The following is a 13,123-nucleotide window of genomic DNA, read 5'->3' as shown; positions in this document are numbered from 1 at the left end:
TTGCAAGATCAGGGTCAAAAAAGGTCTCAGCATAATCATGAAAAGAGTTTTGCTGCTCATTCCAAAAAAGAGATACAAACACTCAGCTCTGTTCCGAGCCAAACAGCCGGCAGCCAGGGTGGGGAAAAAGTGGTGAGGGGGAGTTGTTTGTTTGTTGGAAGTGAATGGTTATGCCTGAGCTGCATTTGGAGTCCTGGCACCGTAAGGCTGATGAATTAATCCCCCTGCTGCGGGCAGCCTTGGCAAGGCCTTAGCTGGAGTACTACTATGTCCAGTTTTGAGCAGTGCCTTCCAAAAACATCATGGCCCATTTGGCAAGAGCCCGGAGGCAAGCTAGAGGAATCGCAGGAGGTCTAAGGAACATGACCTAAAAGGAGAGAGCCAGGACTGCCCAGTCTGGAGATGGGTAAATAGCAGAAAAACAAGAATGCAGACCTTCGAACAAAAAGTAGCTGAGGAAAAAAAAAAAAAAAAAGAGGAATTAGACAAGTAAGAGGCTAAACCTGTAGGAGCAGACATTTAATCAGACAGCATGAAAATCTTTCTGAAGGAGAATGCCACTGCGCACTAGAGTGAACTGCCATCTCCAGGGGTTTTTGAGGACAGCTTAGACAAAATAACCTTGTCCTGGCCTTTGTGGGGGGGGCTGGACGGGCCCTCATCAGTGCCATGCATGGGCTTGGATAGGTGGCTGTGGCCTCTGGTGGCCGTGGCCTCTGGAAGCCAGCACCCCCAAGGTGGTGGCCGCTCAGCAGTAGCCTGCTGCCAAGCCTGCCGCCGTTCAGGGCCCATGGGCGATGAGCACCTCTTGAAGCTGCGTCCAGGGAGGCTTCCTACAGCCTGTACTGACACCAGGACAGGCCCTGCGTGCCTTGTGCTGGACACTAAACCACACCAAGGCTGTGGGGCCTTACCCTAAGAGCGGACATACCCCCACGCCGGCTGATGTGGCCTAGTGGGCCCCGGACTGCGGCGGGGCTGCCCGCTGCCTCCAGGCGGCCAGGCCGGGCACGGCGCTCCGCAGACCCGCGGGGCGTCCCGGCCCCGCGCCGGCCCCTTCCCCGGGCCCACGCCTCGATCGGGGGAAGGGGCCCGGGCCCGGGCCCGGCGCCCGGCTCGTCGGCCGGCGGCGGGGACCGGGCGCAGCGGCGGCGGCCGGGGCACGGCGCCCCGGGGCCGGGCGGCGGCGGCCAAGCGGGGCGGGGAGGCCCCACAGCCGGTTCCCTCTTTGCCCGGCGTGTGATTGGCGGCGGCTCCGGAGCTGCCTACCGCCGGCCATGGAGCCTCCCCTCCGGCCCCCGGCCCGCTCCGCTTCCTGCTGAGGAAAACACCTGTCCGCAGCCGGAGCCGGCGCCGTGGCCGCGCCGCTGCGGTGAGTAGCTCCGTCCTGGGGGCCGGCGGGGGTCGCCGGCGGACCCTGCTCCGGGCCGGCGCTGCCCGAGGCCCCGGCTCGCCGGTGGCGGCGGGGCCGCAGGGCCGGGGTGGCGCGGCGCGGCCCGGCTCCCCGCGGTGGCGGTGCCCGGGGCACCCGGCTGCCCCGCCGGGCTGGGCGCGGCCAGGTTTGCCCTCGATGCGGCGACGACTCGGGCGCTGTGGGGCGGCGCGGCCCCGGCCGCCATCTCGGGTCGGCGGGGCCGGCAAGGACGGGCGCGGCCTCGGGGCCGAGTGAGGGAGGCAGCCCGGAGCCGCTGCTTCCCGCTGCGTCGCGCCTCCCGGGGCTGGCGCAGGCGAAGGGCTTCGGCCAGAGCCCCCTTCCAGCAGGGCATGTGTGGGCTACGGCAGTCGGCAGGGGAAGGGATGAACCCCCCCGTACACTGCCCCGTCCTTCGCTCCTCACGGCCTTGGTCCCGGCTCACCTCCTGGCCCAAACAGGAGTCACTGGTTTGATGCAAAATCTTCTGAGGAAACTATGTGGCATAAAACGATGCTAAGGGGTCACGCTAGACAGTGGTAGCAGTTCCCTCTGGTCTTAAGATCAGTGAGTCAGCTCTGCTACAACACAGCTTTTAAACAATAAATAACTGTTATTTCCTCATCCAACAAATAAGAACCTCTTGTGTCTGTCCGGTATGTATAGACCATAAAACTTTCCCCCACCACAAAGCATCTGAAATAACAGCTGAGGGCATTCAGGAGGTGGTGGTCGGTGGAGAGTAGGTCACGCTCTTAAAGACAGGTGTTTGAAGAGCTGGGCACAAGCTGAAAGGATAGGCAGTACCCAAATAGAGAATGTGTCCCTGCAGGAGCCATGGCTGCGATCTCTGTGTTCTCAAACTCTGTGAAGTGTTAGTTTAAAGGTAGAGCACCATCACTCATAAAACTCAGTTCTAGAACTTTGCCAAAGTTCTTACCTAAATTTTTGGAACCAGATAGAAGTTATTGTTTGTTCCGGAGGTACCTCCAAGTAGATCCCTCGTGTAGAAACCAAAATACACAAAGATCTGTAGTGAAGGCAGAGGGGTCCTGAAAATATTACAGCTATAATAGCAGCCAGATTCACTGTGCAGCCTCCTGGCAGAGATGTTCAGCCGTATCTGCTGATTAGCACGCTTTTTGATGAAGAATGTGACTATGTTATCTGTGAAGTTTACAAATGGGAAGCTGCACTGATTTAATTCCTGTCAGAGCTAGCAGTTTCTAGAGGATTTGGCAAAAGAACTGAGCAAAGCAGTTTTTATTGTTGTGTTCATACTTAACACGTTAGTCTGTAACTTGCCTCTTCAGCGCTGGATCATCATAGATGTAGGGAAGATGTATGGTACTCCTATCCAGCAAATGCAAAGTGGTCTCCTGCTCCGGGACAATGCGGGCAAGTAGATGTAGTGTGCTGCCTGGAAAACTTTGGGTCATGTCATAGGTGGGTTTTTTCATTTATCTTAAAGCGTGAATGTAAATAGATTATTATTATATTTGCATAACATGCGCATGAGGTGGTTCTTACTCTGATAGACAGTGTCTGTTTTCTTGCAGGTTATGTTGCCTGGGAAGGAGCTGACAGTAAAGTGAAAAGAATAATTTAAAAACATGGTGGATTAAACCAGCAGCAGAAACTAGTATAGAATTAGCATAAAAATAACAGTGAAGAATAAGTAACTGGTAAAACTCTTAACAAAGCAGTAACGTTTGACAGATATCTTGAATTTTTTGTAGCAAAATGTATGAAGTAAGTAATGATAGTACCACCTTGTCCTTTTAAAGCACCTTTCAACCCGTGTTGTCAAATCCTTTAACAAGTTTACTCGTTAATTTATCTCCTAATCTGGTTGTGAATTATGGTTCAGTCTCAGTTATCCTAAACTGCGCTGGCTCCATTCCCTTCCCTTCTTTTCCCTACCACTCTTGCAAGTGATGAGTCATATTAAGGAACTGATCCAGCTGAAAATTAACCACATTTTTTGGTTGTTGCTGTTATGGTCGTTTTGCTGACCTGAGTGATGAGATAGGAACACAACTGGAAACAAAGACGAGCATGTTTGCTTGCATTAGTTACCTTTTACAGGCCCACCTGCTACTCCATTGCACCCCATCAGGATTTGTGGACTAGTGGTAGAGCAGTTCTCCTAATACAGGGAAATGTGGGGTTAGAATTAAATTAGAATTAATAATAAATAAAAAAGTTACTTTTTTATTTTTTTCTGGTGTTGTTGCAGTAGGCATGTAGAAATGTTAATCATGTAAGTAATGCTTTGGCATGACAGCAGTTTTAGGAAGTCATTTTAAATTATTTTCAGTTATAAACATCCTAGTTTTCTGATGCATATGCATGAGGAAGTATGGTTTTGCCATGCCTACATACAGCGTAGCAGGAAACAGATGCAATTTGGTGTCATCCTAGGAATGGCGTCACTTTTGTGCCTGTCATTGCAGAGATGGATTAGAGACAGTCATCACTCCAAGAACTGGCTTCTGAAGCTGATGAAAAGGGGTCAGAGTTGGACTGGAGATGGGGATTGGGCTAGACTGGACATGGCAGGTCACGGTGCAAATGAATGTAGGAGAAGAGACAATCTTGTATGGGCAGTTAGAATGCAAAATGCGCGACAATTGTGTATCTGATGCAGTTTGTGGGGGAATACTTGAACCTTTCACAGTGTTGCTCTGCCAGTCTTTTTAAGTGGACGAAAGTGTCAAATAATTACGTTCATTGAGCACTGTACAGGGTAGTTCTCTGCTGCACGAAGTAGAGATGCTGCTTTTAATTTTCTTGATGGTCTTGATGAATGGAGTACTACCAGAATAGCTTAGCAGGAGATGGAATATTTCTGTGTATATGTGTTTGAAAAATTAATCTTTAGGTGCATATCACGTGGCAGCAAGATGAGGACATTTTAAACCGGTATGCTTTCTTAGGTCTGGCAAAACTCGATCAGACTGTGATGCATCCAGGTTGACTTGATAGGGTCAGCACAACAGCTTTTAGAACAAGAGATATTTGCAAAAAACGTATGTAGCCTGTTGGCATGAAAAAAAGCCTCACTGCTTATGTTTAAATGAAGAAAAATATGCAACTGTTTTACACATTTTAGGAATTATACTTCAAAATACAGACTCTGCAAAAGCATTGCAAAGTCAAGCTATCCAAAGTGGAGAAATTTCAAAACGTAGGTTTTGCAAAATACGTTTTCCCCTTTAGCATTGCTCCTTTTTTTTCCCCTACATCTCCAGCTCCTTTTCCTTTTTATGTGAAACCGGGTGCTTCCTTCTCCTCCGTCATCCTGGGCACTGCTGTTGAGGTTACAGGTGCTCGAGCTTTCCAGCAGCCAAGTGCTTTTTTCAGACAAGAGGAGAACTGGAGAGGAAAGCAGTGTGTAGTGCTGAGATGCCACAGAGACTGTGCCTGATGAATGCTAACGGGCTACACATGCGCAGAGGATGAGTGTTGGAGATGTGTTAGCCAAGATGAGTAGATTTCATGGCAGCGACAAAATGTTCAGGGCACCTTCACCACTTCCTTGAGAAGTTTCAAGTACTGTCTCTAAAAGATAGAGGGAGCTAGGGCAGAGTGTTTTTTCCCCAGACTCCCTTCCTGAGACCTCTAAAAAGAAATCAGTCTTAGCTGCCAAGCAAAACGATGCTCTGAGAATGAAGAGGTATGTCTATGGTGGAGGGTATTTTCTTTTTTTAACCTGGGCAAAGTGTTAATTTCAGAGCTTGTGAGTGCCATATTGGAGGCAGGTAAGAGACTGTCAGATTTTTTTGCCAATATAGAGAGAGCTTTTCTTCCCCCTTTTTAATGTGGAACGTGTCTTACAAGATAGCAAGCGTGCATACGTTAAAAAGGAAAAAAAGACACTACCATTTCACTGTTGCTAGAAGGCGTTTCATTTGTTTCACATTTTTTTCTCCTTCTCAAGAGTCATCATTTTTGTTGGATGTGTACTGATGTAGGATGGGTACTGGTTATTGCTTTTCAAAATGGTCAGTATTTCACTGGAAAAGTCATAAGGAAAAGGGATAAGATTAGAGGCTTTTCTCTCTCTTTCTGATTTGTACATATTTTCCCAAAGCTTTTCCTATGGGGACTTTTTTTTAGTAAAGGAATAGCTGTTCAGGTTGTAGTTAACCACAAGAATTAGGGTTGAAAGTCCATGGTTTAAATTCTTCCCAAATCTTAAGTCATCATTTCTGGTGTGTGGTGTGTGAATTTAAGTTGTGAGTCCTCAAAGGGCTATCACCATGAAAATGAAAATCAGGAAACATTGCAGATTTCGTTGTCTTTTGTCTAATATTTTTATTTAACTCTTTTATGAAGTAGTTAGGCTCTCTAAAATATCTTGTTTTTAAAATGTTTTATTTGGATTCATTAGATTTATTGCCCGGATTATTCTTAGCTATTTTTAAAAGGCTTTAAGCGTGTCTTCTATGCATGTGTGTTAAAATTAAATTGATGGACTCTTAGTGCGTTTTTACTGTTGTAACAGGAAAAGCATTCTGACTTTTTTTAAAATGAGCAATCTTATATATAATCAACTTGGTTAAAACTTCCTTCCTGGTAAGTGCAGCACTTCCTTTGCATCTGGATATGAGGGCGAGCAAGAAAAGCAGAACAGCTTAAACAAAGAAATTTTGTGTGAATGATATTCCTTTAAAAAAATAGGAACTTCAGAAATCAAACAAATGAATCGTCTTCAGCAATTCAGCCTTTATTTTATAAGCAGGTAATATTTCCTTGTGCTTTGTCAATAATAGAAGTGGTGTGTCCACAGTCGTTGCTTTCCGGAACTTGAAAGGAGGATTTTAGTTCGCATACTGTATTGTTTCAGTTAGCCTTTTATATTTTTATCTTGTTGTTCTGTTATCTGTTAAGGCATCATTACTTCGGTTTTAGTTTTTCCAGCAGAAAGATTTTATGAGAAATAGGAGAAGATTTAATGTGTGAAAAGCGTTGTCTGTAAAAGACGTTCAGTATGTTGCTGTAACTTAGCTTGCGTGACCATGCTCAATCAGCGCTGCCTTCCTCTTCCAAGCTGTCTGTGAATAATTTCCACTTCAGTATTGTTCAATGGAGATTAACTGCGAGCAACAATATTTTTTGTTTACTGAAAGCTGATAAGGTAGGCTACTAGTGTTCGAGGTTGTTTTACAGGTGTTTTAGGTGGATTTGATGTATAGGGTAATAAATCAGCATCAGTTTGGGAGTTTTTTCTTCTCTAAAACACAGATAGTTTATACTGGAAGTGTTTACTTTCAAAATGGATGGATGTTATCAGTCTGGTTAATTGATTTATTTAAAAGAAGCCCATCTAAGGATACTAGGCTTGAATTTAGATGCACGTTAAATATGTCTTCAGAAGTAGTCCCTGACTTTTGAATCTTAAGGGCTTTATTTGGTGTAAGTCCTTATTCTTCATCACTAAAAAGAGCAGAGGAAAATGGGAATAGGCTCACCTCTGTCCAGTCTGCAAATAAGTCGCTTGTTTTGTCATTCCTGTAGCTCGGTAGGATCGTATTCTCCTCAAACACAGTCTTTTGATTTCTGTGAAAATCCACTTATGTTAATAGCAGCATCAAAACCGATGAGGCAGCAGAAGAATCAGTGCTTGATCAAATAGAAGTAAGAACAAGTCTCAGTATGGAGGAAGTATATATTGTCAGTGAAATCTAGGAAGGCTGTTTAAAAGCTCTAATTATTTAATCATTGAAGGGTTGTTGTTTGTTTTGTTGGTTTTTTTTTTAATATTTGGTGTTGAACTGAATACATTAAGTCTGAGGTGGCTTATGTAAATCAAGTATTTATGACCAGAAATGAAGGGGAAGGGGAAATACAAAAAAACGTACACATAGCAGGATTCTGACTGACTTGTAATTTTAATTAAGAAGAGTTAAAAAATGTAAATGAGAAAGTAATTAAGTATTTTTATTGTATGTTTTGCTAGATTTCTTCTGGCATGGAGTTGGGCGATTATGAACAGCCTGTTGTTATGAGAGAGGAAAACAAACGAAGGAGAAGAAGAATGAAACCTCATTGTACATCAACTAATTTGTCGTCAATGGAACTGATATCCATTGAGTTCATTTTACCTACCAGCAATAAACATACTAAAGTACCGGAAATGATGTTACTCGAAATAGCTGGCAACTGTACGGTTGAGCAAATGAAAGCACAGATTTGGATGCGTGCAATAGAGATGAGTCAAACCACAGACTTCTACCACACATTCACCCCAGATCAATTTATTCTGCAGTATCAGAAGAAAGGGCAATGGTATGAAATTTATGATAAACATCAAGTATTACAGACATTGGACTGCATACTGTATTGGAAAGTGTTACAGAAAAAGGTAGGCAAGATCTATGTTGTCCAGAAACAAAAACCATCAGAAGAAGTTCAGGAATTTCAGCGTCAGCTTAACGATTTAATTGGTTATGATGTCACTGATGTAAGCAACGTGCATGATGATGAACTAGAATTTACCCGTCGCAGATTAGTCACCCCACGAATGATAGAGGTAGCTTGTAGAGATCCTAAATTGTATGCAATGCACCCATGGACTACATCTAAGCCACTCCCAGAATATTTATTTAGAAAGATCACAAATAATAACATTTTCATAATCATACATAGAGGAACAACTAGCCAAAAAATTAAAGTGTCAATAGATGACACTCCGGATATGATTCTCCATAGCTTTTTCACAAAAATGGCAAAGAAAAAGTCTTTGATGGACATTCCTGAAGATCATAGTGAACTGGATTTTGTTCTCAGGATTTGTGGCAGAGATGAGTACATTACTGGAGAGACACCAATCAAAGATTTTCACTGGATAAGACAGTGCCTTAAGAATGGGGAAGAAATCCACCTTGTCTTAGACAATCCCCCTGACCCAAGTGAGGATGAGGTTCAGAAGGAAGAGTGGCCTTTGGTGGATGACTGCACAGGAGTTACAGGGTATCATGAACAATTGACAATAGATGGAAAAGATCATGAGAAGGTCTTCACTATCTCTTTGTGGGATTGTAATAGGAAATTTCGGGTGAAAATAATTGGCATTGATATCCCAGTTTTACCGAGAAACACTGATCTTACAGTATTTGTGGAGGCTAACATTCAACATGGGCAGCAGCTCCTTTCACAGAGGAGGACTTCGTCAAAGCCTTTTACTGAGGAGGTTCTGTGGAATATTTGGTTGGAGTTTGATATCAAAATCAAGGATTTGCCTAAAGGAGCACTCTTAAATCTTCAGATATACTGCGGCAAAGCACAGGGACTATCCACAAAGACGAACCTTCAGTCACATGAATCCCCCAACTCTGATTCAAAATGCAAAACTCAGCTTCTTTATTATGTCAATCTTTTGTTGATAGATCACCGTTTCTTGCTACGAAGTGGGGAGTATGTGCTCCACATGTGGAAAATTCCAGGCAAGGGGGAAGAACAAGGAAGCATCAATGCAGACAAACTCACGTCAGCAACTAACCCAGATAAAGAAAACTCAATGGCTATCTCTATTGTTCTGGACAAATATTGTCACCCAATTGCCTTGCCCAAGCACAGGATAACATCAGACCCTCAAGGGGATAGGACACGAGCTGAAATGCCCAACCAGCTTCGCAAGCAACTGGAAGAGATCATAGCAACTGACCCACTAAATCCACTTTCTCCTGAGGACAAAGAACTGTTGTGGCACTTTAGATATGAAAGCATAAAGCACCCCAAGGCATATCCTAAGCTGCTTAGCTCTGTGAAATGGGGACAACAAGAAATAGTGGCCAAAACATACCAGTTGCTAGCTAAAAAGGAGGTTTGGGATCAAAGCACTTTAGATGTTGGACTCACAATGCAGCTTCTGGACTGTAACTTTTCGGATGAAAATGTCAGAGCAATGGCAGTTCAAAAACTGGAAAGTTTAGAAGATGATGATGTTCTTCATTATCTTTTACAGCTTGTGCAGGTAAGGTGTGTTTGCATTCTTCAGCTCTACCTTCCGGGAATATTTGCATTACACCATCATCATTCCCATCGTAGTAGGTCTAGTTAGTAATCCCTGGGTTTGGACTCTTCAGTGTTTAGTCAAAGCAGTGGTAGTAACCAAATTAACTCAAAACACACTTTCTACATTCGCCTTTTGCCTATGTTGTTATTTTTGTGTTACCGTTGCCCTGCATCTTACAATTTGCATCTTGCATTTATGGTAGTATTTTTTTCTGGGAATTGTCAGCCCTAGCTCAGCTGTGATGGGAGCAAATCCTAACTGTGCTGTCTCTAATTCTAATCAAGGAACCTAATCTAATTCAAGTCTGAATCACATAGCACTGAAGAATTGTTGACCAGCTTTGCCAATGCTTTAGAAAGAACGTAGACAGAAAGTAAAGGCAGATGTTGACATGGGCAAGGCATGAAGAAAAATCTGGGATTGGATTTTAGGTCAAGAATAACAGTGTAGTTACATAGCATATGGCAATGACTTCAATCTTGTGCTGTTTAAGGAGACCAAATTTATCTAGAATGGTCCAAAAAATTTTTAAAAGTAAATAAAGTGTTGCTAGGACTCCATAATAAGATTAATTTATTCAGGAAGGTTGGGTGAAAAACTGTTTTTAATGGCAGTGAATCACCACTGTGTCGATTTGAAGTGCTTTGTGTGTGGATCTGCCAGATGAAACGTCAGGAATGTTTATATCAGTTATACAAGAAAATTGGTTTGTTTGCTTTTTTGCAACGCGGTGCTGGAGCTGGGCAGCCTGTAAGTGGCAAAGTCATGTCTGATGGCTGATGAAAGGTGTAACCCTGCGGTTCTTCCTGGTAAATGCATCCCCTGAAGCAAGGCGACTCCACAGGCTTCCCACACCCAACAGGGCTCTGGTTCATGCGGAAGGGCTGTTGCCCCGCAGAGCAGGAAATACTTTTTTCACAGAATCAGAGGACAGAATTGGCATTCAAAATTAAAAAAAAAAAAAAAAGGAACTGCTGCAGCCTGGGAACCTGTGGGATGGGGCTTTTAATTTCTGCAGGTTCAGAGAGAGAGACCAGGTTCCCCGGAAAATGAAGTTAGTATTTCAGATTTTGCTGCGCATCAGTAGGGCTTTAAACAAAGCCTTTTTAGCCCTGTCCTTGCTTGTCTAAAGATTGGGCTCCCCAGGCAGAATTTATGCACTTCTGCATTAACCAAAGGAGCCGCTACGGTTACCTCATTGGGCCTCCCACGTAGCTGCTGCTATATATGTGCCTGGCTTGTGAGCTTTTGCTGTCTACATGTGGCTCAGCAATTTTATTCGCTTTTGTGTCCAAATTAGGGGTTTTGGATGGTGATTGGTTGATATCAAAGTGCCTGAGAGAATGGGGGAAATAGGCTTTTTTTTCCATTTGTTTTTGAAATTAATTGTTTTCAGGAAGTACAAATATGGAGACTTTTAAAAAGAATAAATCTCTCTAACAGTAAATTAAATTACTGTAGCATAAAATCATAGTAGCTTAACTTCACTGTGTCATTTTTAGTAAGAGATGGAATAAGAAATGAGAAGATTGCCATCCCCAAAAAGGAAAAAAATACTAGATAGCAATTTTTACCTCTCTGCTGCTTCCTTGTCTTTCCTTCCTTGGCTAACAATGGAATATAGGCCATCAGCATCCTGCAGCAAAGTATTGGTACCACAGTGTATTTCAAAATCCACGTTTTTCAGAGAATGGATGTCAGCCATTTGTCTATTCTACTGGACACATCCGAGATGTCTCTTCTGGAAACAGTCATCACTTTTCACATGCATGTCTTCATGAAAGCTTTATGGCTTATTTCACTCTGCTCAGGATATTCCCATTTTACCTCCCAGTAGAGTTAGAAATCAAGCAAACATTTTATTTCCCCCTAGGTTTATGCCAAAGAGAAGTAGCCATGCCATAAATAAACCTGCTGAGCTTCCTATAAAGGTTTGTTGTTCTCTGCGCAGTTGATAAAACATAGATAGGATAGTTAAAATACAACAAAATCCATTGTAAAACAAACACCAGTGACTGTACTGCTTGTATATGGCAGTGAGTAAAGCTCCTCTTCTGCTGAATTGGCAAGGGAAAGGTACGTGCAGGGACCTGATGAGGTGCCAGCAGACTTTTTTAATGGCTGCCTTTTATTTTTGCTATTCAAATGTTGATATTTGCCTCTGTGAAGAAAAAAGAAAAATGGGATTGACTTTTTACAATAATTATTTCTAAAACATAAGCATAATAAGGATGCTTATCATACATTTTTCTAATATTCTTTTATGTTAAAATATATTTGCAACCTTAATATATGGAGACTTTGTTTTGAAGCAGTGGCTGGATGTTTGGCTGCATTTCATTACTAAATTGTTTTTCAGGGATATGCACTGAGAAGATTCAGCAATGTATATACCAGAATGAGGTTTTTAATAGGCTTTCTTGGAACTGTAAGCAAATCCATTTGAATTTATGTAATAATTACTGCTTTTGGGTGCCTTACTGCAGTGAAAATTAATTTTTATTAAAAAACCCTCATACCTCATAATCTCATACAGAAAATAAAAGGATCTATATATTTTAAAATCAGTTTATGTTTGTGAGTTCTCATTATCTTTCCTAAATAAGATGGCATTGCTTGGGGAAATAAAACAGTATTGCAGAGACAGTCAGGATGGTTCTTGCAGAATTATAATACTGTAGAAGGGCAAGTCTGGTGCTTGGCTTTCTTGTCTGTCTCTTAGCCAGCAGCTGGAAAGAACAAGTCTTCGTAGCATTTTTATAAGTTGGTTTGTTCTAGAAGGTTGACTGAAAAAGCTCAAATTTTTTTTTCCTTTTTTTTCTGTTTAATAAACCCACAGGACGATTTACATTTCAGAAATAGTGTTGATATTTTAATAATAAAAAATACAACTGTGTGCCGCAGTGCTTTTAAGAATTTATACAACCCTGTGATTTGGTTTGATGAATTTAGTAGACCTCTGCTGATGGCTTGGTTGCTTCTTTGCAAGCTGCAGACCACAGTGATCTTGAAAGAACCATTATATTCTGTTGAATAACTATTGCTAGAGGTTTGCATAGTTTGTTGCTTCTGAAAACTGAGCGTACTACATGCACCCGGCTCTCTGCACATCTCTTTGTTTTCCCTTAATCTCCCTACGTGCTGCTTCCTGGTGCTCTATTTCCAGAACCAGAAGCTATTCACTAGCCCCCTCCGTCCACAATGGGAATTTTGTCACTCTATTCCAGAGATTGTATGCTTCTTATTTCTGTTTTCTTGCCATGGGTGATACATGCATACCCTTTCCCCCCCCCATGAATTTAATACAAACCTCCTATAAACTTGAGTCCCTCAAGCAACAGGAAAGATGATGCCGGAATCCCACTTGAAGTGGACAAGTTTCCCAGCACAGCCCAGTACCTGAAAGTGTGATAGTTTTCTGGTAGGCCAATTCACTTGGTTATTGGGATGGGGGAGAGAATAACAGCAAAAAAAATCCAATCCTGCCAGTTCAAAAAAGTTGTTGACTTTTTGTTTCCACCCTTTTTTGGCAGTAACTTGGAAATATCTGTGGGCTTGGGTGGAGGGGAGCGGCTGCTGGAAGAGAAAAAATACAGCTGTGCTCAGAGTCATTAAAAAAAAAAAAAAGCTCTGGCAAAGTCTTCCTTTTAATTGTACTCCATTAATACAGGATGTGCATCAGAGCCTTT

The 13,123-nt window shown here is 42.9% G+C and overlaps 1 protein-coding gene across 2 annotated transcripts in view; it reads left to right on the top strand.

The window, feature by feature from the left end:
- Nucleotides 1–1,169: 1,169 nt before the first annotated feature.
- Nucleotides 1,170–13,123, top strand: part of PIK3CG (phosphatidylinositol-4,5-bisphosphate 3-kinase catalytic subunit gamma) — a 35,305-nt gene continuing 23,351 nt past the window's right edge. The window contains exons 1-2 of one of the 2 annotated variants that reach the window (XM_054223537.1): nucleotides 1,170–1,372; nucleotides 7,377–9,392. In XM_054223537.1, the coding sequence (XP_054079512.1) occupies nucleotides 7,389–9,392 (2,004 nt within the window). In that variant the 5' untranslated portion in view covers nucleotides 1,170–1,372; nucleotides 7,377–7,388. Of the gene's footprint in view, nucleotides 1,373–3,789; nucleotides 6,159–7,376; nucleotides 9,393–13,123 lie in introns of those variants that run through there. The other variant, XM_054223548.1, reaches the window with a different exon arrangement.

Source organism: Rissa tridactyla, chromosome 1 (genome assembly GCF_028500815.1).
Source record: "Rissa tridactyla isolate bRisTri1 chromosome 1, bRisTri1.patW.cur.20221130, whole genome shotgun sequence".
Taxonomy (NCBI): Eukaryota; Metazoa; Chordata; class Aves; order Charadriiformes; family Laridae; genus Rissa; species Rissa tridactyla.
Note: the sequence above shows the minus strand (reverse complement) of the source record. Positions and strands in the feature narration are given on the sequence as shown.